This window comes from Ceratosolen solmsi, unplaced genomic scaffold (genome assembly GCF_000503995.2).
Source record: "Ceratosolen solmsi marchali unplaced genomic scaffold, CerSol_1.0 scaffold6, whole genome shotgun sequence".
Classification (NCBI taxonomy): domain Eukaryota; kingdom Metazoa; phylum Arthropoda; class Insecta; order Hymenoptera; family Agaonidae; genus Ceratosolen; species Ceratosolen solmsi.
Window position 1 is genome coordinate 9799090 of NW_011948414.1, and position 26003 is coordinate 9825092.

Here is a 26003-nt window from a genome sequence, read left to right on the forward strand (position 1 = left end):
TATCTAGCTGTCAATTAAAATGAAATAAGTACATGTATTAAAATGCACTTACATACATGTATAGTAGCTGATAAAAATTCGAAGTCTTTAAGAGTTTCAACGCGCAAATGCATTGCCATATAAAACTAATAAAGCCGAGAACTCAACAAATATCACCATGCATGTATGCAACCGTACACATAGATACTGATTTACAATATTAATAGACACAAATACTCATAAATTTTAATACAATTTAAGTGTGAAAACTTTTTCCTTCTTCAACGCGTGTCTATTATTTTATTATAGTATCGACAATGTAAAAAGTTATAAATGTACATATACAGATATCTAGGCAAAAAACATGAAAAAAAAAAAAAAAAAAAAAAAAAAAAAAAAGATAAAGTCATAGCTTTGTCTCTTTTATGTACAGAAGTTCTATATCGCACACTAGGATTATAATCTTAAAGATTTTTCAGATCTCTGATGTGTTTATGCTACTTCTGTTTATTAAATAAATCAAATAAATTTAAATATAAAAGAACTAACGAAAAATAATTCACGGAAACGAACTGTAATATCGTAATATTGCTTGAAACAAATTATAATTTAGTAAACCTTTTATTATAATTACAAATGAAAAATATGTATGTATATATATATATCTACATATATACACGAACACAGGCATGGTTATCATATATAAATAAAACAAATATGTATTTTATTTCATTAGTTAAGGATAAATAAATTTATAGCATTGATGCTAATACATATTCTTTAGATTATCAAATTTTTAATTTACTTATTAGAAAAGTAAAGAAAAATTATTTATAATATATAAAAGAAATATTAGAAAAGTACATGTTGTCTAACTTTTCAATTTACGAATTAAGAATGAAGAAGCAAACGAAAATATTGATTGGAATCGAACATATACGAATTAGCAAATTCTAATTCAGATAAATATATTTTATAGCTTTTAGGCAATGCAACGATTTCAAACTTTGCCTATCTAATATATATTTTAAAAATAAATATTAATACCAGGGTATTTTTAAAAAATGTTGAAAAATCAGCAAACTTTTATAATAACTTATCTTGTATTATCTCATATTTAACTTCTTACATAGAAAAAAAATGATTTATTATATATTAATTTTTCTAGAATTACCACAGTAAATAAAAACCAAAAATGAAATAAAATGAAATATTTATTGTAAACAAATCCAAATATATTTATATATGTGAAACTTATTTTAAAATATTTCATTTTAACATTTTACTTTTACATTTTAATAACACGATATTTTATAAATGGATACATAATTTACGTTATATAAAATTCATTATGAAGAAGAGTAATTGTGAGTCAAGTGAATTAAAGTATCAATCATATTTTCTTCTAAGATTATGTTTAAATATATAAAAATATTGTTTGAACGATTTTTTAATTATGATTTTCATGCAATCTTTACTAATAATTTTTGTCTTATTTACAAAGATTAATAGGGAATAAAAATAAAATTTATTACATATTCGTTATTATTTAATATGAAAAGAATAAAATGTCGGCAAAATTAATAAATACTTGTTAACTTAAAATAAATATATGCCTTTGTCCAAACTCGAGTAATTCTGTTAAAAAAAAAATCATTAAAACAAACCTTTTTACAAATATACTATAAAAAAATGTTTAAATAAAGACAAATATGTAAACATTGAATGAATACACAATCTAATAGTATAATAGGAGTTTAAAATTTTTTTTTTTTTTTTATTATTTTTATTTATTTTATATTATAAATAACATGAATTAACAGATAAATTTAGATAATTTAAATTATGAATGCACTGGTTATTTTTAATGAACTAATTATATCTATATTATTATTTAATTTAAAAATTGAGTGTAATTAATGATAATATTATGTTATGTTTTATTATTAATGATAACTATTATATGAAACTGAAACAAGAAATTAATAGACATTCATTAATTCTTTTCAAATAGAATGTGCAATATGTACGAATCTAAAATAAATAATGTAATAAAATTTATTTCTTAATAATTATTAAAACAATTAATTCTTAATGAAACTTTATAATGAAACTTTTTATTTTAATTCTTATATTATGTATGATAATTCAAAGATATGAATTCATTAAACCGAAAATAGTTTAATATTGTTATACATAATACTCTGCTTCAAATTGTAATAGATATTACAGAATGGAATCATTCATTTTGAATAATTTTTTCCTCTTTTTGATGAAAATGATAGCTGTTATGTGTTTATAAATTGTAAATGTAATTGTAAATTACTAATTTTTAATTTAATGACAGGAAATTTTTAATAAATTTTTTGATGAAATGAAATGAAAATATAATGAACTACACAGAAAGGAATAATAAATGAAAATTTTTAATGAAATATAAATTTAAAGTTTTATTATATTAGAAAAATTTATTTACAAAAATCAATTTTTAATCTAGATTTGTAATTTCTTATACTAAAATTATTATTGTATAGTATTTGACAAAATAAGTCTCTTTTATTTTAGATAATAGTACAAATTAGGAATTTATATATCTGTAAGATATTTTACAGGAAATAAAATCATCTTATTCAAAGTAAATTAAGCATAATTTTTATAGAAATTAAAATATTCATTAATTTCTTTCTCATTACATTTCTAATTGATTAAATAATCGTTATATATAATTCATATGTAATTTCATATATAAGTTAATTAACTTATTTATCGTTTTATAATTATAGTATTTAATGACTTTGTGATCGTATATGTATAACAAATTTATTGATTTTTTTAAACTTTATTTTTTACACAACAAATTATTATCTCATTAGAGAAAATACTTATGAAATCTATTTAAATCGAGGTTTTAAAATTATTAATAAATGTTTATACTTCAAATTAAATTAAATTTAAATGTTTCTATAAATAAAAATAAAACTTTATTTTCATATAATATATTTTAATAATATAAACTATTTATAAGTTTGTTTAATTTAAATAGATATCATAGATTAAATAGATATAAGAAGAAATTATGTAATGAAATAATTTAACGAATTCTACATCTTTACAAATGTAAATTATATTTAAAAAAGAAAAAAAAATGTATACAAACAATATAATTTCTAAATATATAAAATATATAAAATATCTAATATATAAAATTTTAACACATAATGAAGCAATAATTAAATTCATATGAAAAAGCAAACCCAAAATTTCGTAAACAATAAACTTTGGAACTAAGACATGTTAGCAATTATTTAAGATTAAAATTTTGATGTAAAAAATAATTAAAAATGAATTATAAATTAGAATAAAAGATAAAACAAATAAATTGTATAATAATAAGAATAACAATATGACAAAAGGTTAATTTTAACAAAATACTAATTATTTAAGTACATTAAAAATTTAATTTGAATATATACATAAATTAATAATGATATGTAGTTTGATTGTAAAGAACATTATTTGTTTTTTTTTATCTATACATACATACAGTAAGATGCATAATGAAAAATAATTATTGATTGGATCGTTTAATTGTAATGAAAATTTTCTTTAAGGGAACAGCAAACCATGTCTTTTGTAAGGAATAACATCATTATATAAGTCGAATGAAGTATAATAAAATGCTAATAAAAGCATAATACATGATTATGTTACAAAATTAAAGTAAATTATGTTCACAATTATAAATGTTTAAATGAAATTTAAAAATCCGAATGTTTCACTATATAGATAAATGTTAATATAAATAGTAATGACATTTTTGTTTTTATAAATGATAATAAATGCATTAATTATTTTATTGTAATAATAAATCCTAATTTAACTGTAAAATGAAAAAAATTCTGCTGGTCAGTCATTTTTAATATTTTAATTTTAAATAGAAAAAGCTTTTCCTATTTATTAAATAAATTTTTAAATATCAATGAAATTTTCTTGGCTATTTGTTTAAATATCACATATATACTATTGTTATAACTAGAGCAATGATAGATATACATAATTATATTATAGATATTATAAATAGATTACTAATAGGTAGATATTAAATACTAATTTTTCAATATTTAAAATTCTATAAGTAATGTTTTTAAAACATACTTGTTTGTAAATTATTTTTGTATTCAAATTTAGAAATTACTTTATTCAAAGTTACATGTATACTTGATATCTTGCATTAAAAATTATATTTTATAGTATTTTCGTAATTTTTTTATATCGTACGTCGATCAACATTTTTATAAGTAGTCAAGTGCGAAAGAAGAAATAAATGTTACGATTGAATCGTCTCAATTTGAATTTATATTTTGTAACGTCATCGTTATAAATATCATTGATTGTTGTCTAGAAATTCGTATGTATAAATTTTTGACATAATTATTGTCAGAATTTTTATACACATCAATTTTATGGAACGAAGATAAGTATTTAAGTTGTAAAGAACTGAAAAGTGATTAGAATATTCTCAAATTAATGGCCTACTTTGTACATAAAAAATTACTTATTATATTATTTTGTTTATTTCACATTACGTATTTATTTTACTTACATTTAAATAATCAATACTTAAATATAAAGTATTAATTGCCTTAAATATCTTTAAAAATTATTTAAATTATGTCAAAAAATAATAAATGGAATCAATTATTCAATTCAATTATTTCAAAATCTAATTAAACCATTTATTTCTTTTTGAAAAATATTATTCTAATCACAAAAAAGTTAAAGCAAAAAGTAAATAAATAATATCGTTAGTTATTCTTGTCTGTTTTTGAATTTTAGTTATTATATTGTGAATAGAATATGAATTTAAAGGATGTGGTCTAAAAAATAAATGAAAGAAAACAATACTTAAGTTTTTCATCTATGAATGATTTAATAATTATTGAATTATTAAATTAGTTTTAATATCTTTATTAACTATTAATTTAATGGTTCCTTACATTGTATTATTAAAAAATTTAAATTCCCATAATGTTATATTATGAATATCGATTATGATTACTGTATAAATTTTTATGTGAACTGTATTCTGTAATATTTAAATAAATTTTCGATGTAATTAATAGATTTTTTGATAAAGTTAATAATAATAATTCTTTACAAATGTCTGTCTTTTTATTTCTTATAATAATAATTGTGATAATTTTATATTTAATTGATCTCAAAATAGTGTTATATATTGCATAAAATTGATTTTAAATAATAATATAATATAATATTAAAAAATAAATACAATTATATTCATAGTATGAATTTGTTTTTCATGATTTGCATATGATTTCATATGATTTTCGTAAGACATAAATAGTACAAATATATAATTAACTTTATCATAGATTTATGGATTAAGGTAAATATTAATATGTTTTTTTTTCAATATGATTTTAAAATAAATTTGTAATTGAACACTAAGTTATAGATTAATTTATATATTTTCTGAATTAAAATTCAATAAAGAACAATTAATAAAAAAGCTTTATACAGATGGTCATAACTACATAGTTCTTTGTAGTAAGCAATAAACAAAAGTGTTATAAATGCACATAATAAGAATTAAACAAATGGAATAATAATTATGACTTCAGTGAAGAATGTAACGAAATAACTAAAATTAAAATAAAAATGATTAAAAAATCTAAATAACATACGATAAATTTGGTCTTCTGAAGTCTGTATAAATTTATATGTGGTATAATTAAAGTATCAAACAAATATATTTGAATATAAATTAAAAATAAAATAATAAGAAAATATAAGATTGTAGAAATTATGATAAAAAATAACAAATTGTGTTGTTGAAAACATTTGCATGTACGCATACTGCGAAATAAAATATCACTGTAGATATCTTAGCACTTAAAACATGATATTAAATATATATATGTGTATATATATATATATATATATATATCATACATATATATGGATATAAGTGGGAACAAGTTGTAATTTAGTTTCTTGACGAACATTAAAGAAGAAGGAAAACGAGCGAATGAGTATTAATATACAAATTAAAGTCAGATAGTGATAAACAAAACTCATGTTAAATTGTAGGACAAATCAATATATTTAGGTAAAATAATAATAATATTATCTAAATAAGTATATTATGAATGGAAAGCGTATATAAACCCGATGAAGATATCTTGATAATGAATTGTCCTTGATATCTGTAACTTCTCAAAATAATCGAGTTTTTATTCATTGTTAATATTAGATAATAAATACAACTTTTCAATGGCCATTAACTTGTATGTTTTTTCATTATGTGTTGATAGCTTATATAAACTTTTTCAAATATAAGATATTACTTTACTTAAAACTACTTTAAAAACTGCTTATTTCATTAAATAGAATGGCAGCCTTAAAATCTATAAAAGAAATATATGAATTTTTTCATTATTCAAACTTAATTGCAATTAATAAAAAATTTATTATTAATGTAAATATTACTATTGAAAGGATACTTATTTCATGTAAATAAAATACTTGAGTTGAATAAAATTAATTTTATTATTGAAATACAGTATAAAGATAATGATGAAGTATATAGAGTATACTCGAGTACACTGAAAATAGAGTACTATCTTTTATATTTGTTCATAAAAGAATTAAATATAAATAAAAAACTTTTTAAATTGAAAAACTTTAAAAGCTTGAGAATACTTTTCAATGAAAATATATAATATTCTATATGATTTAATAATTTTATGAAGACGTTATTATTCACAATAAAAAAGTTTTTTATTTATTATGCAATACAACTCAATGAAACATTCGCCAAGCATAAACACTATTGAAATATTCAATTTCTATAGATTATCTTTTTTATTCGCATTATCGACACGCGAGAAAAACCATCTAGCATTTTAAATAATATATTTAATTGAATTATATTAAATCATTGTTGCTTATACTTAATGTTGCAAAAATGATTTAAATAACTTGTATAATGTAAATAATTTATATAAAATAAATTATAAAGATTTTTAATTTATAGTTGATAAATAAATTAAAATTTTTTAATTGAACACACACACACACGCACACGCACGCACGCACGCACGCACGCACACACACACACACATATATATATGAAAAATAAGACGATATTGATATTTTTAATATAACTTTCAAAATTCTACAATCTTTATAGATTAAAATTAAAATAAATATGATCGGTATTCTTATATTACTATTATTAGTTTGTTTTTTTTTTTCATTTTTATTTAATTTATTTCTATCTAATTGAATGTATGAAGTTTTCAATTCCAAAATCCAATAATAACTACCGTATTCAGTCTAACATACATTAATTCCTTATTTCTAAAAAAGGTAGAAAATCATAAGGTTTCACTTAGTCAGAGAATATGCTTTCTCCGAGTCAAAAAGCACATATTAGAGTAGAAAGATCTGGCAGAGATTTAAATTTACTTTTATAGTACACATCAACAGACTTATATTACGAAGTGTTTATTAAAAATATTTGTAGTCAATATTATTATTATGATTTTCTGAGAATGTTATATGTATCTGATTACAATTTTTGAATGAATTGAATCATCAATTTCTTATAAAACGCATAAACTCTTATTATTCTAATTACATGACATGCAATGTAAATTTCATGAATATTGCATTAAATCATTGTCGGTTTACACAAAAACGAGGCTCATTTTTAGACAATAACATGTCAGTTTATGTAAAATAATTTTCTATTATGATATTGTTTGCGTGATTATTTATTATAAATTAATTTATAAAAAATATATAACTATTTGCTTTCTAAAGTTTTTTAAACCTAAATATTAACTTATGTCATCATTATTACATTTCATTTATTTTCTTGAAGAAAACCATATTAAAATCTGAAAATATATTTTGTAGTTGACATTGTTTTTAATTTAGAAATAATATATAAAAATGATATCGTAACTTATTTGTGTTAAATAATGATTATTCATTGTATTTGTATGTAATTGTATTACCAAAGATATTTCTGTACATAAGTAATCGACTATTTTGATTTAGTCATATCTGATATTCGTAGATTTATAAATAACATATCTTTCTTGCATAGAAAGTAAATTTAAATTTGTTAACTTGAACACTATAAGAAAAATTGTATTTTTCTCAAATTAATGCATTGATTGAAATGCATTGAGATAATTACTTAATTTTGTAAAAGTAACGAGTAATTTACAAAAATTTTGATTATTTACAATAAGATTTATAATATTAGGTTTTATTAATTTTAATCGAACTTGGTAAGCGTAACAAAAGTGCTCGATGATATGCACATATTTCATAGAATATAAAATAAATATATATTGAATCCGTATAAAACAATGATTAATTAAGATGACAATTTCAAACTTCAGATAGAATAAATTGACTAACTTTTTTTTCTTTTTTCTTTTAATTGTGATCCATAAAGCTAGTCATACAACATAAAACAAATTATTCATATTTATTGAAAACATTGTTTTCTTTTAAGACTCTAGCAATATATTCATATGAAAAACTGTACAAACAATCATCAATATTTCTGGATCATAATTTAGTTGCTATGGAAAAGCACTGACATTCCCAAATTGTGTGTGTGTGTGTGTGTGTGTGTGTGTGTGTGTGTGTGTTGTGTTTTGTGTATGTGCGTGCGTGTGTAAATAATAAAAATGAAATTTAGTCTTTGACTACGTATGGATTTTAGAAATTTGCCGATTTAATAATAAAAGCCACGTTTAATGGTATTAATGGCCATTAGTATTATCGATTATACTATCATTGGTACCGGATGAACCATTATCCACCAAGAGCATGTTTTGGTGAAGGTTTCCACTTGTCGGTACCAACAGCAATCCTCACGTGCGCACAAACTTGTACACTACACCAAAAACGAGGACACTCACGAGCACGAGAACTAGGGCGGTGATGATTTTGGCGAAGGCATTCATGCCGCTTTCGCCATGTTGCTGCGACTGACGAGACCTGGACTGAATGCCATTCTGTTTCAAGGCGAGGCCACGAGCCAAGCCCGGGAAGGCTAAGCTCTGGGTAAAAGTTAGCTTGTGCAGAGACTCGGAAAGGGAATACGGGCCAACGGAACCACGGGCGGCCGCCCTGAGCAGAGCATACTCAAGGTCCAGAGCGTCGAACATGCTGTATCTGAGGAGGATGGAGAGAATAAGGTATGAAAATGTTATTCTTCAACAATTTTTTTATTTATTTTCAATTAACATGCCCATTTACAATATTTTCAATAAGTCCAAAGTCTGTTGAGTAAATTAAAAGCTCATTTTTGTTTAAGCTTAAGGTATCGAACATTATCACTTAATATTTAAAAAAGATTCGTCGTGAACATGCATAAGAAATTATAGGGCTACTATTTATAACAATTTTAATTGACTTATAAATATATAGTCGCAATTACTTGAAAAAAATCAATATGATGTATACTTTTTTTTTAACTTTTACATTTTCAATATTATATTACTATAAATGTATAAAGACAAATTCTACATTGTTAATATATAAAAATAAAAAAAGTATTAAATCTTATAAAATAAAATTGATCAGATTCAAAAACTCGAGCCTTTGTTAATTCGAACATCATAACACGAACAAAAACTACTTATACAAATTTATTGTTATGTATAATTCGTAAATATATGTTTAAATATTTATTTAGTATTTTTATCATTAATATTATTTTACTAGTATAGCGTAGAGTATTTATAATTGCCACAATACTTTTTATATATGTATATATATATATATATATATATTTCTTTTTTTTTATATGTTATTTTTACTCTGGTAACATTAATTTACTGAAATGTAAGATAAGATTTAGTTTATTTTTATAATAAATGATTATAATACTAAACTGAATCTAATAATCTATGTTAGATTCAGTTAATCTAATAAAACTCTAATAAATAATAGCAATTACTAAAATAAATTAATGAAATAAAAAATAATAAAAATCTAATAAAACTATATTAGATTAATTGACAAATTATATTTTCAAATAAGCGCCATTAATTGGGCGATGATGAAAAATTTACATTTGTTTAAATCTTCCCAATTATTGTCAGCTAAATTATTTTTTCTTATGGTATCATTATAAATTAAGTGGATGAATGCTTTGACAAAACTGTTTATTTTTAGTGAGATTTATCGCGAATGAAAGTTTTTCATTTTAAATTTCAGGAGCAGATACATTGGTATACGTAATATTTATTTTCAACATCAGAAATCAATATGAGCTCTATTGAGCTTTAATTATTTGAAATCCCATTGCCAGCTATATGTATGTATGATATCGAGATTATTCGTCAATTCTTAAAACAACGATTAACTATTTAATTAACAAATATTGTAATTAACAACGTTTAACCAAATCTATTAAAAACTATGGAATAAATAATAATTATCATAATTATAATTATCATCATCATCATCATCATCATCATCATCATCATCATCATCGTTATTACTATTATTATTACTATTCTTATTATCATTACCATTATTACCATTCTTATCATTCTTATTATCGTCGCCGTTATTGTTGATTATTTATGTAATTACTTATTTATTTACACGTAGCTGCTCCCAATCATTCTTAATTATCATAAAAGTTTCACTATCCAAATAAGCAGCTAAAACAGTAATGGCACAACGACATTCGTGACTCCACTCTCGAATACCTGCTGCTACGGCGCCGTTCGTGAATCGAGGTCATCGTGGAGCTCGGCATGGACCTTAAACTACTAGTGGTGGAACTCGCCGGGCTCAGCGCTTGTCGCTCCTCATCGATGGAGGTCCTGTCGGGTGAACCGCACATCCCCCCGGTATCGCGCGATCCGCCGCTTTTCTCGTTATTATGTACGACGTGGAAGTGACGATTGAGGCGCGCATGGTCCGGGTGCAGGAGGATGCTCGTACGACGTGAATGCTGGGGTGTGATGGATGGGCTGGTGCTGATCGCGGCGGTTGTGCCGGTGTTTCCTGATGGAGAGGCCTTCGTTCGCGGAGCGATCGGAGCCAAACGCTATAGTTTACATTGTACTTGACGACGGATAGAAAGAGGATGACAGAGGCAGATTCAAGTGTGGAGAAACAGATAAAGAAAACATGTGATTAGAGGCAAGCGAAAGAAAGTGCTCGTAATTGTCTGTTTATTGCAAGTTTGGCTCTCGTCATTAACAATCTAATAGGACGCAATTAATTATCAACATATTTTGTCCAAATTTACTTGGATAGATGAATAGTAAATATATCAATAGTAACGTATCAATAGTAAAATCTATGGCATTTAACTGCATGGCTGAAAAAAAAAAATACTTGAAATTAATGTACACGCTATTGCGAGACTTCGATGATCGCTATGATTCGATATCCAGCATCATAATATTTAAGTTTATTTTTTATTTTTATAGTTTTTCTTCATAAATACAGAAATTCATAAGTTTGATTGTTTCTTGCTATTTCTTTATATCATTTAATTATAGCCCCATAATTATATTGATAAATACTGAATTTATATTTTAATGTACGTTGATGCTAGAGCGAGAGAAAATTTTCTAAAGAATGGAATTAAATTATTATATTCAATAAGTAATATGAAAAATCGGTATAAAAATTCGTAATATTTTTAAGATATGTAATCAAATGTATTGTAGGTTAATTTAAAGTTAATAACTTGTAAGTTAATATTAAGCCTCAAAATAAAATATATAATAGAAGAAGAGTATGTTAAATATAAAACAAATATTATTATATTATATTTAGAGAGATTAAAGAAATACTTAAAGCGAATGAAAATAGCTCTATATAAAGGAAATATACAAATATTTTTTTAGGAAAATACAGAGGGGAAATGAAAATAGAGATTCGGATTGAGAAAAGCAAAAGTTTAAATAACAAGAAGAATACAATGCCTAAAATAAATACCATAATATACCAGTTAAAATTGAATTATAAGTTAATAGTTCTGAGAAAATTAAAATAAAAGCTATTCAATATGAAAAAAGTGTAGAAGTAAGTGAGAGGATTGAATAAAATGCTTATGAATTTACAAAACAAAAAAAAAATAGACAACAGATGAGAAGGAAAAAACTTACATTAGTATATAAAAGAATAAAGAATTGGATAAAAGATCGAAAATATTGGCAATTGATAAAAGTGTATTTGATAAAAGGGAAAGAACAAAACGAAGATATTAAATACTAATTGTAAATAAATTGAAAAACTAATGTACTTAAAGGAAAAAAATGAAAACCAAAAGTAAAAAATTATGAGGAATGAATGACAAAAGAAATAAAATAATAATAAAACCGTGCTTGATAATATTAAAATTGTTCAAAATATTGAATAAAGGGAATAAACATTGAATTCAAGTGTAGAAGGAATAAAGAAGCAACGATTCAAGAATAATTAATGAAAATATGAAAATCGGTAAAAGAAGGTGTTCAAATATTCACAAAATAAAAAGAATAAACAAATGATGAAGGACGGAAATCAATAGGGATGACAAATAATTGAATAATAAAAAGAAATTTGATAATGAAATTAATTAATTAGAATACATAGATATAAAAACAAAATAAAATACTAAAAGCAATCTATATATAGTAAGACACCATTTTTAAAATGTGATATAATGAAAATTTATGATATAAACAAAATTTCATATAAATAAGAAAGTATCTTATATTTCTGAATAAAAGAATTAAATTTACCCTAACAGAAAAATTTATGTTATATAATAATAATAATTAATGCAAATTTATGTATTAAGTCTATTTATTAAATATTCGAATATCTATCATTTTTTAAATATATTGAAACTTTTTAAATATATTTTACGTTAAATGCCTAAATTACTAATATTAATGACTAGTATATAATAAATAAAATTTCAAATTATCGAAATGAATAGTTATTTTTAGATAAATATTTTAAACATGTAATCTTCGATAATCCAAATCAACTATAAACACAATAACAAGGTCCTAAAAATATTACTATTTAAGACTGCTATTAAACAAACTAAATTAAGCATATAATATTAGAATTACTGTACACATAATATAATTCACAATATAAAATATAAATTAGATATTTTATTTAAATTACTTAAATGCGTCAGGCAATATGCTAATCTAATTAAAAATGTTCGTAATTAGTTCAATTACAAAAATTTCAAATTTTCTTACTTATACGACATAAACAAATTTTTAATTTAGTATCCAATCAAAATATGTATTTTTTTCAATGGTATATTTCAAAAATTTCCGAACATTGTTCAATGACAAAAGTATATTTTTTGACACTCTTAACGAATGCAGACTTTTGAATTTTATTATTTTTTCTTTAATATTTAAAAAAGAATGTTAAGGTAAATATAATATTGTAAATAAAGTAAAAATAACTTGCATTTTATAATTAATTAATTTTAAAGTTTCATGCACATCTGTGTGTGTTTGCGCGCGCGCGCGTATATGTATGTAATGTTCAAAATGGGATGTAACGATATGTTGCTTTAATTTTGTACAAGAGTGAATAAAAATAATTATATTGAATTAAAAAATTTTCATAATGTATCGTTAATAAAAACTTTTTCGCTAAATAAAATTAGTGTAAATAAAATTTTTTATTATTGTATTTTATACGTAAAAATAAATAAAAATATAGAATATGATATATATTAATATGAAATATTATTTTTTATTTTTTAAAAGCTTATTTAAGTATTATTGTTTTTAAAAATTGTAACAGATTTTTATTATTACGTTTTATAATAATAAATAATAATAGCAAATCATTAATAGATATATAATAATAAATAACAAGGACAATTAAGATTAAGGAACAAATAATATTTACAAATAAACAAGTTTTATACGTCATGCAAAATTAATACTATTTCAATCCATTTTCAACTTCATAAACATTTATAAATGGGTATAAAATGTTACGTTCTCTTTGTCTCCATCATGCAATCTCTCTCTCTCTCTCTCTCTCTCTCTCTCTCTCTCACTCACTCTATCTATCTATCTATCTATCTATCTATCTATCTCTTTATTTCTCTGTCCTTCTATTTTTTTCTTTTCCCCTTGTACACGCACTTTGTCACTCTCTCTCTCTCTCTCTCTCTCTCTCTCTCATCCACCCCCACCCCACCCCCTTTTATCTTCTCCCATTCATCCCACTCTCTACAGATATTTGCCTTTGAAATATTTTGCTTTTATTTATTTATAGCAATTTTAAGATTGAACTTGCAATCACCTGGATGGATTCAATTCCACTATCAGTAACATTATCTTGAGTGTCTGGAAATACGAATTCCTGGTTGTTTGCATCTCTTCTTGGTGACTCGCTTGGCCATACTTGCAGAACGGGTAAACCACGACGGAACTCGATACAAACATCCGTCGCTGCTACCGTTTGCCTGGTTTGACTACTTGCACCAAAGCACAGTCGACTCAACTCTCTTAATGGCTTCTATAGTTAAAAGAGACGTAGCCCATATGTAACAATGTAATTAAACAAATAAAAAAATACTTCATTCCTTAATATTATAATTTTCTTTATGAAATAAATCATTATTTATTATACAAATGCCCAAGAGAAATTTTTCATCATCCTTTGCCTTTAATCTTACAAATTTATCCATGCATCATTCAATTTAATATAGTTTTTTATATTATATATAATATTGATATATAATATTGTCCTAGATTAATTAGGCGAAATCAATATTCTAAATACTTTATGATAACGAAGCTGTTGTACGTCACACTTTGAATTGAATAGGATAATTTTTTTCATATGTTAATGAAAAAATTTAAACGATATTTTAGAAAATCATGTTTTTGTATAATACTATAGAAAAAAGTACTCCAGGATGTTCAAACAGTTTCCCGAACTTAATTAATTAAATAACTTTCCTTTTACAAAGCATTTTTACAAAAAGATATTCCCACCCATTTGCGAATTTAAACATTGTAATTTCATATTATTGGACAAATGTTGATAAATATATAATTCTTGTTCTATACTAATAAATATGTTATAAAATAACAGGAGTATTTCTCATTGCAGAATCGCCACATTGTAACGGAAACTTTGGAAAGAAACGATTTATTAAATTTTATTAATGAAATTTATAACAAATTTCATATTGTACTTTTTCTTATTTTATATGCTTATTTTAAGTGTAATGATACAGAGTTACATTTTATATGATTGTAGAAATTCAATTAATATATTCTATAAATATCGAAATATCACAGATTTTTATACAAAAGCTATTCTCATTGGATGAACTCTTGATAATAAATTAGTTACTTCATAAACAACTTTACTTTAATATCTTTTTGTTGGCTCTAGAATATTAAAAAAAAAAAAAAAAAAAAAAAAAAAAAAAAAAAAAAAAAAAAAAAAAAAAAAGATCTTTAAAAGATTTCAGTTTCAATATATGGCCATAACTTTTATTCCTAAGGCCTCCACTATTCCGAGCTAAGATGTATCATCTCATAAAGGCCGTAAAAATTCTTCCCCATATACTCTGCGTAAGCTTTAAAAACAATAATTAACAATACAATATTATTAAATATCGGTTTCATTGAATTTACTTGACTTTGGGATCCATTTTTTGGGAGCCAATGTAATATGTAAAAGTTACACTGATCAGTAGAGCATAAAAATTGATTCACAAATGCTACTATATAAGTACTACACAATCGTTGACAAAATTGAATAAATCTTTATACCCTATTACTAAAAATATTATTATTTATCATTTATTATAAATTACTATTATCGACACTGAACTCTCACCAATGGAAATAATTTTTTAAGTTAAAAATAATTGGCATTTTTTACTAAGTATAAAGAGTAATCTGGCACTTGTAATGTAACATTATATTACATCTGTAATAAAAATTATTTGAATATTTTGATAATATTAATTTCATACAAATATAATGTAAAATAATGAAATGACAACTGAGTTTTCTCTTCTACGTACGTACGATCGTCTATTTTAAATTACTTCTTTATTAATTATAAAATATAAATAGTAAAAAAAAAATTTTTTTCTGTACACTAAATGCGTATACTCAGGGGGCTCAAAATAATATTAACTTCCAAAGAAAATCAACCAAGCTTACGTACGGATTTACCTTACAAGTACAAAAAATATAATAAACAATTAACATTTTATATCATGTATATACTACACTTGATTTATAAATGTTATCGATAATTTTTACTATTACCATTAACTAATTATAGTTTGAAAAATTGTCCAATTAAATAAAATTTTTGAAATTATTCGAATACCATTTTATTACGTTTATTACACTCGTATTATTATTATTATTATTATTATTATTATTATTATTATTATTATTATTGTTATTATTACTATTCGTAGCTAATAATAAGGCTATAGGAGATATCTAATTAAATGTTTTGGTATTGCTTTCTGTTTTTTTTTTACTCGACCAAAGTACACAATCTAACTATATGTAATAATACTGTATAAAGTAAGTAAAAAAGTCTTTAAATCTTTAAAATTTCTTTGCTTTAATAGTTATACTAATAAGTAATTTATATTATAAAAACCAAAAATATCTATATGAATAATAAATTTTTGTTTGTATCGATTACGGAAGATACGGAATACAAATATAAATACGAAAAAATTAACTATGGCATTATAATTAGGCTTTATATGTAACAATATACGTCAGAAACACAGGACGCGCGCGCACACACATGCACAAACGCGCGCACGCACACACGTGACCTCGTAAGCTTTTTCATTTCTATTTGTTACGTGGGCGACGAAGCGACTTTGAACTTTCTTTAATATTGATCTTTCACTACTCGACGAATGAAGTATATGGCTGTGTATGAGCGACCTACAGAACATAAACCGTGATAAAACTTGCCACATTCGAGTGAAAGCGTGACTTGAAAGCTGATTTTAAATGCGCCCTGCTGAGCTCTCTGGCTTAATACTATAAATTTTTTTTTTTTTTTTTTTTTTTTTTTTTTTAAGTCGAAAAAGATGGATTGCATGGCTGAAATATCTGTTTCTAATATATGACTTTATGTTTTAATGTTTGCATAATGCCAATAAGCTTTAGAATTTCTATAATACTCACTAATGGATAATGGATACCTTTAAGATTTTATTTATTTTTTCCGTATATATAAATTGAATGGAAAATCAAATACTCTGAGTATTTAGAATAAACTCTAAATATTACATCCATTATACTTTAATTGGAAATTTTTAGTTTTATGCTAAACACTGTTTTATAAATATTTGCAGAAAGTATTTGTAAATTTAAATCATTTGATTAAAAATAATAATAATTCGTACATGATCATGGAAGATATTATTCAGTATCTTATATTTCATTAGCTGAAAAAATAATTCGTCTCTTTTTTTTTATAAATGCTACTTGGTTTTGAAGATAATTAGTCTGCAGAAATTTTATAATAGAATATTTCTATTACAATTTATTGAAAATTTTACAAATTATTTTAACAAATCTTATCAATGTTTATATTTATTTGTTTTTTCTACATTTATTCTATTCACAATGTAATAGCTTTGAGTTTGCAGTGCCAATAAAAGTTGGATGACATTGTAAATATAAATAGGTTTATTTCAATTTTCATAGTGTTCTTCTTTACTTTTAAAACTATGTTGAATTATATAAACTTAATAAATAGAAAGTGCAAGATATCGTAAATTAAACAATAAAAAGAATAATGTATATATATTTTCAAATTACTTGATAGAAAATTACCTAAATTTTAATAAATCAGCAAAGTCTATTATTCGTCATAAATTTGAAATTACGACAATAATTGTATGCGTAAATTTTCTTTAAATAATTAATTTAAGTGAATATGTGTTTATTTTTATAAAATAATTTAATTAATTTAGTTAGCGTAATAATTTAAATCAATCTAAATTGATACTAATTACTAATAGAATTCATCATATGTCCCAAGTATCTCTAAGTATTTACTTTATGTAGAGACTATCGTTAACATTCCTTATATATTTCATGAAATTACCAACTCACAAATTATCACAGTGAATTATTTATTAATGTTTAACATGATGTGAGATAAATTGATAAATCTTACGGTTCATTTTCCTCTTCTTCGGACGAAAATTAATTAATCATCCGAATAGAAACAAATTAATTTTTCTCACAAATACAGTACATTTTCAATTCAAGTAACAATATGTATTCAAGGCTAATTATTATCAATCACAATTATTGATCATTAAATAACGAAACATTGCATTTCAATTTTTATGCTGTTATTAAAAAAAAAAAAAAAAATTACAAATAAATAACTATTTGGAACACTACTAAAATAATTTTGTATACAATTACTTAAGTTTCTATAAAATATATACAAAATCTTATATTATTTTTAAAAATATAGAGTTTATATAAATATAATATATAAATTCAGAATAAATATATAAAATATATATATATATATATATATATATATATATATATATATATATTTAAATTTTATAAACCCAAAGATATCATTAATTAATATCAATAAATGTTAAAAAGTGGTTTTTAATTTGCCGTACATTATTATATTTTTATTGAACTTGAAATTATAAAGAAAATGTAAATCTTTTTCTTTGCCAATATTTTAAGTCTTTATTTTAGTTCTTCATTCATAGAGAATAATAATGTATTCTGTAAAACTAGCAAGAGCCCAACTATTTTCAAATCAAATCTGGCAAAAACAGCATAAAATACGGATATGCAATTATCTGAGGTCGAAGACCAATATACATGATAATATAAGTAAAAATAAAATATACAGAATGTGAAGTTTCTTTTTCAAGAATGACGGAGAAGATTGAAATAACCTATCAAATTTTAATGAATCTGATTTATTAATACTTTATTAATAATTACTTGGGCATTATTGTACATCATCTGAAATTCCACATTCGAGTGATAATCAGATAATATTCACAAGTGATCGTCTGATAACGTGATCCAAAGAATTAGAAAAATGCTAATAAATGTATTCTTCTCATCATAAATATTGTAAAATATAAATAAAACATAAATATTAAATGTTACATATTTTTAAATGGTTTCGTAAATAACCTAAGCATTGATTCAGCAACGTGTAATAAATAATTTTTTTTTTTTTTTTTTTTTTTTTTTTTTTTATTTTAATTTTGAACTAAAAATAATCTTTATATTATCTTATATTATATTATATTATCTTTATATTATCTTTATAAAAACCACTATAAAATGCATTGTTTTAATTTATTAGCAATGTTCGAAAATATAGAGAAATAGCCTCTAAACAAAATCCTTCCTACAAATATGCACAAAATGTTTAATGCTTGGTCTAATAAAAATGTTAATAAATTTATTTTTAGAAATTCATATAAGCGAAGACTGCATACAAATTACTAATATTATAAAGTCACGTGCAATCTACTTGTTGAATCAACGCATCGCTTTAAATTAATACATTTTCTAATGCGAACTATTTATCTACTATTTAGCATTTTAAGAAAATTACAAGTATAATGTTTAATATTGATTTGAAATCTAACTCGATAATAAATTATTTTATTTTTATCCTGATTATGATTAATTTTATAAATAGATTAGAAACATGTGATTATTATTAATATGAAAATTTAATAGAATGATTTAATTTTGAGCTCACAATTATAATAAATGACTATCGAGTATTCAATTTTTTTAAAAAATTGGATTTTTCATGTTAATTAATTAACATGTCAGATCAAACGAAAGATTTGTAATTAAAATTTTATTTATAAAAAATCTATGGATTTGCCTCTTGACTTTGATTTCATTGAAATTTTACAACAATATTATCATTAGTAATTCAATTTTGGCAAAAATGTCGATATTTATCAAAGTCCTTGGAATTATTGGAATTTTGTAACTTAATTATATTAATTCTAATATATTTTTTCATATTAATTTCAATTTTGTACTACAGACTCGATAGACTAATACTACAGTCTGCATTACAAAATCTGTTACATTATAAATTACTCATTGACAAATTTACTAAAAAGTTATTCTTATTAAGCATTTACTTCTAATTCTCTTTTTATTAAAATTATTTATGTATTTATCTGTAAATGTATAAATGTAATGCACAGTAATATCATTATATTAATATTATAAATTAAATAAAATTGTATTTATAAAAGTAATATGTCAGAAATATTCGTATGATATATGGTATATGTAAATTAAAAAAAATAATAATAAATTTTGAATAAATTTTATCATTTATTTATCATAAATTTACTTAATAGAATATAGAGGATTGTTAACGAAAACTCTTTCGCTATACATACACAATAATAATAATAATAGGTATTTATTTTAGTAACATTTTTTCAATAACATTCACATGTCCTTATATTTTATAATCTAAACATCTTAAATTTCATAAAACACGCTAGTTTAACTCAGTCATGTAAAAATTTACTGTTGAATAATCAACATTGTATTTTAATATTAAACCATTTAAAAACTTACTTAGAGGTTTATCAATTATATTATTGAATTAAAAGTAAAATTATTTTGTTATTTATTTAATATATATATATATATATATATATATATATATATATATCGATACGATATCATTGTAAATGATTTATTTGATAATGTATTATGCACAATAATTTATTATTTGTATAATAAGTTAATATAGATTATTAGCAATATTAATTAAGTATTTAACATATATGATTTAAAATTTTATCTAAATAATATTTTAAAAAGAATACATAATTTTAAGAGTAATAATCTGATAAAAGAAATTTATAAATTTGTTATTTCCATTGTTTTCTATTTTCTTTTTTTTTTTTTTTTAACGAAGAAAATCGAAAAATTACTACTAACTCAGATTACACAATAAAATAATCAATTCATTTTTAATACTACCAAGACAATCTTTTATTTCATGCTCATATGCATTTAAATAATTGACCTTGAAATATTTCAAGGTACGGTCAATTTTTCAAAAATAATCATACTTGGTGTCAAATGTCACGACATCGACTCTGTTGCAGTGTATACCTTTTCCCCGTACACACGCATATAATCAAAGCATTTAAAAGTCACGCAACGTAGTTATAATCGCATTATATGAGTCAACTATATATTATTGCTACTAAGGGTCTGGCGTACTGAAATGTCGGTTCACTTTCCAAATACAGTATCACAATATGTGATATAACAAAATAATCATAAAAAATTTTCTAACTATGTTGTACACATATATAACGATTACTTGTTATAATTGTTATTATTGATACAACAAATTCATATTCATGAGCAATATTCGCGAGTAATATTTATAATAGATTGTTAATAAATTAATTATTAAAATCAATATCGACTACTGAAATCTCAATAATGAATTATAATAAATTAATAAGCATAATAATATATAAATAATTTAAATAAATTATAATTCAATTTCTACTTTGTTTATCAAGATTTTATTTCTCCAGTTTAAAATACAAATTGAGAAGAGAAAGTTTTTTTAATATCGTTATTGCAATTATCTACAATTAACAAAAGTAATGCAATCGGAGCGTAAAGAGACAAATTCACGAGACAAATTAATATGGCAGTTCAAGTTTGTTTTCTCATAAAATTGCCCGTCGCTCTGAAAAGGATCGAATAATTTTTCTTGCGAGTCAAACCTACTTTACTTTTCTCTTCGCTGTACTTCGATTCGTCAAACCCACCCCTATTCTACTCTCGAATTATATTGAAGCGCAACATTTGCATTGCATCTCTCTCTCTCTCTCTCTCTCTCTCCCTCTCTGACACTAGCCCCTCTCACCATCATCCTCATCACTCTTATAAGACGGGTTTCACGTGTTATATATGCAATTATACGTACGCACAAAATTTAAGGGAAATATAAAGTAATTTTGGTAAAAAGCTTTTATATTTTATACAATAATCAAATTATTTAAAAATTATATTCTTAATGTGATCCTCTTGTTTGAAATATAGATTTTGATAAATTAATAATATATTTCAACCACTATTAATATATGTGTGCATATTTTTTCATTTAATAAAACCAAGCATAAATAATAATAGCTAATGTTAGCCATAGTAAAAATGATTGATTAATTTATTATTATAAAGTAATATTATATACTAAAGATATTATTTACAAAAATCATTCTAATTTTCTATAGTAATTTGCGAAAATTGAAGGTCCAGATAGAATAATATAATAGAACTATTAAGCTAATATAAAATATGTAATAAAATAAATTTTTTTATTTTTTCAATATCAAGAATTATTTTCAAATTATTCTTATAAATGTGAAAATTAAACAATCGTTTAAAATTTACATTAAGGTTCATTAATAGCTAATATAATATAATAAATCAGCATAGGATTAATAATACCCAACTTGAGTTCTGTAATTCTTTTTGAAAACCCAATTATTGCTCGATTGCTTCATTGATACTATATAATATATTAACAGATTTCTAAAAATGTTTTAACACGATTAGCGAATTGATTTTAAAATAAAAAATGTTATTTATAATCATTTATTAAACTGATGCTTAATATAACTGTACGTTTATATGCAATATAATATACTTAGTGATAAGCTCTCGAGAAAAAAAACTGTATATACATGATTCTATTTATATATAATAGAATTATCTTATGATTTTCTGTAAAATGTATGATTTTATTTGGTTATGTAAAGTGATAATGAACAATAAAATTATATATGTTTACTTATACCAAAATAAGAATTAATTATATTTCTATTACTTTTGACATCATTTTCTAATTTTAATAAAAATAAAAATTTGTATAATATAAATTATAAAATAATGTATTATATAGAATTAATTTTTATAGTATTTATTAATAATAATAGATGAAGTTTAAAAGAAAATAAGTTTTTGTTAAAATTTTAATTCTTATTCATAATTGGAATAATAAATCTCATAAACTATTCTTTTATGTATTGAAATTAATATATTTATGCTCATTTTTAAACTGACACTTAAATTTATTTATAATATATACCTTTTTTCAAATTTGAATAACTAAATTTTTATTAAAGATTATTTTATAAATCTGTATCTTAAAATAGGTAGCTTACATTACCTAGAAGAATAGATAAAACAATATCGCATGATTATAACGAACGATATAAAAATTGATACGTTAATTGATTAATTTTTCCACTAACACAGATATCTTATACTTAAATAATGATAATTACACTATATTAATTTTCCGGAAAATACAATTTATATAACATTTTATTTATAATTTTTATTAAATTTATTTTACATGACATAAAACTAGAATGAAGGATATATGAGATATTCCCTAGTGAATATGTGTCCTTAATTCAATTTATTCAACCATTTATTTTCTCATTACTAAACCTGTAATTAAGACAGTTTCGTCACATTGATTACTCTATTATAAAAAATATTCGTATTAGAAAGCATATATTTACAGCCTGGCTTAAAGAACTTTAAAATATTTAAATGTTTTTCATTTTTTTTTTTTTTTTTTTTTTTTTTTTATACTAAATTAAAGTAATTGATATATATGTGTATATTCCAATGAAATCCGATAATTTACGAACGATATGCAGTATAAAATTATGAACGAATGTATTTTTAATACTCTTGAATTAAAATAAAAAGGAAAGCAAAATACCGATTATAAATTATTATCTTTTAATAAAAATATTAATAATAGTATGACCAAAATTCTAAACAACACTAACCGTTGATTTAAACTAATTTCGTAATATATAATCAATTGCTTATTCAATTTATATACAAAACAACAATTATTTTTAATATAAATTATGACTTTTTTCAATTTTATAGATATCTAGCTACGATATTTATTAACATACAATAATGTTATATATCTTAGATGAATAAGTAATTTGCTTTATTCAATATAATTGTTTTGGATCATAATCGAATATCTATATTCACATATATTTACAAAAATAAAATGATTAAAGTTTCTAAAATATTACATATTTATATAATAAACCTAAAAATTAGTAATAATATTTCAGAAACTTCAATTACTTAAAATATCTTCATTTCTACCCAATTAAGTATTGTTTCAAATATTTCATATAAAACATTATTTTAGAATATTTAATATTTTAAAAGATATATATATATATATAATATTAGTAATCAAAAGGCTATTAATTCAATAATATAATTGCTACGATTAATTAATATCTAAATGTCAAACCTATTGAATATAAAATTTCCAACCAAATCGATTACGTATTGTACTTTCCTTCATTATACGAAACTATATATATAAAAGAATACATATTCTTCTTATTATTATTAATAATCTTATTAATACTGTAATGTAATACCAGTTTATATATTAATTAATATTTCAATATTTCTATAACAGAGTACAATATACAAAGTATTTTAATACATTTTTCATGTATACGTAGTTTTATAAGTATAAATATTATGCATCATGAGATATGATATAGAAAAATATATAACAAAGATTCAATGTAATTTTCCATATTTTGCTTACTTTTCTTAAGAAAATTTTATTTTGTAAAATGAGATGTTCAGGTAAACTTCCAAATACTCACGGAAGCTTATAAGATTGACCAATTTTCAACAAATTGTAGCAATATTATAAAATATCAAATATATATGTACGCGATAAAGAAATTTACTAAACAACGCCGATAATTCATCGTCTTATTATTGTAACAACTTACCTGCATACTTCAACAGGCTCGCAGCACATTGTAAATGAGTAACTGTGATTTTCCACCAATTAATAACAAACTTTTGATTTACGATTGATGAAAGCGTTGTATATGCTTACGACAATGCGATCCGCGGTGAACTGCTGACGCCGCCGACACTAGATGAGAAAATCTCCAATAAATGAAGGAGCGCGCGCGCGCGCGCCGCACATGATGGAGGCTACTACCCCTTTCTGTCTTTCTAAATCCTTCATGTCCTTCGCTTTCTTTCCTCTTCGCTCCCGTATGCTCGTTAGCTCGCACATTCATTTTTATTTCATTTACGTAATCATCTATTTTATTTTTAAACAATCAATTTTTATCATTAGCCATTCTATGGATGATACAACAGTTATATAAATGAATAAGTATATATGTATGCATATTTCTCCAAGTGAATATAAATAAATAAATAAATATATATGAACTTTATCGAATATCTCTGACAATATTTAAAGTTAATAAATATTACTACTTGGTGTGTTTATCATTTATATCTATTGATATATATATATATAAATTCGGTTAAAAATTCATTATTTCCAATCATACAACTCTAATTTTTTCATACGTATTTATATTGGTAATTTATCTGACGAATCCGCGAGAAATGTTTTAAATACTTATTGCTAAAAAATTTTTTAAATATCTGATTTTTATATTTGGAACAAATACTTATAACTAACACTATTGATTTTATTATTAAAACATGTACATAACTACATTTTAAACTTTGAATTGTATTACTTTAATTAATTGAGTCGAAAATATTAATTACGTTTGTAAATTTTATTGCATAGAATTTTAAATTACATCCACTAAGGTATTAAAATTTCTTATATAATAAAGTAAACAAAATATTATCAATGCAATTAGATGATTCTTATGCAATTATGATAAAAACTTTTATATTAAATCTTTCTATTTCATTTAACAAATATTTGGAAATACTACATTATTTACACTTAATTAAGTTTTAATAAAGTTTTTAATCACATCATAGAATTCATATATAATATAACTAGAGTTATTAAAGTACTATTAGTATAAGTAATAG

General features: G+C 22.5%; 1 protein-coding gene across 1 annotated transcript; it reads right to left on the bottom strand.

The window, feature by feature from the left end:
- Positions 1-8897: 8897 nt before the first annotated feature.
- LOC105368418 (uncharacterized) lies at positions 8898-24922 on the bottom strand. Its single transcript, XM_011507428.1, has 4 exons — positions 24917-24922; positions 14332-14547; positions 10749-11062; positions 8898-9201 (listed from the first exon to the last, which is right to left on the bottom strand). Exons 1-4 carry the CDS (start codon positions 24920-24922, stop codon positions 8898-8900), a joined length of 840 nt encoding a protein of 279 aa, XP_011505730.1.
- Positions 24923-26003: the final 1081 nt, after the last annotated feature.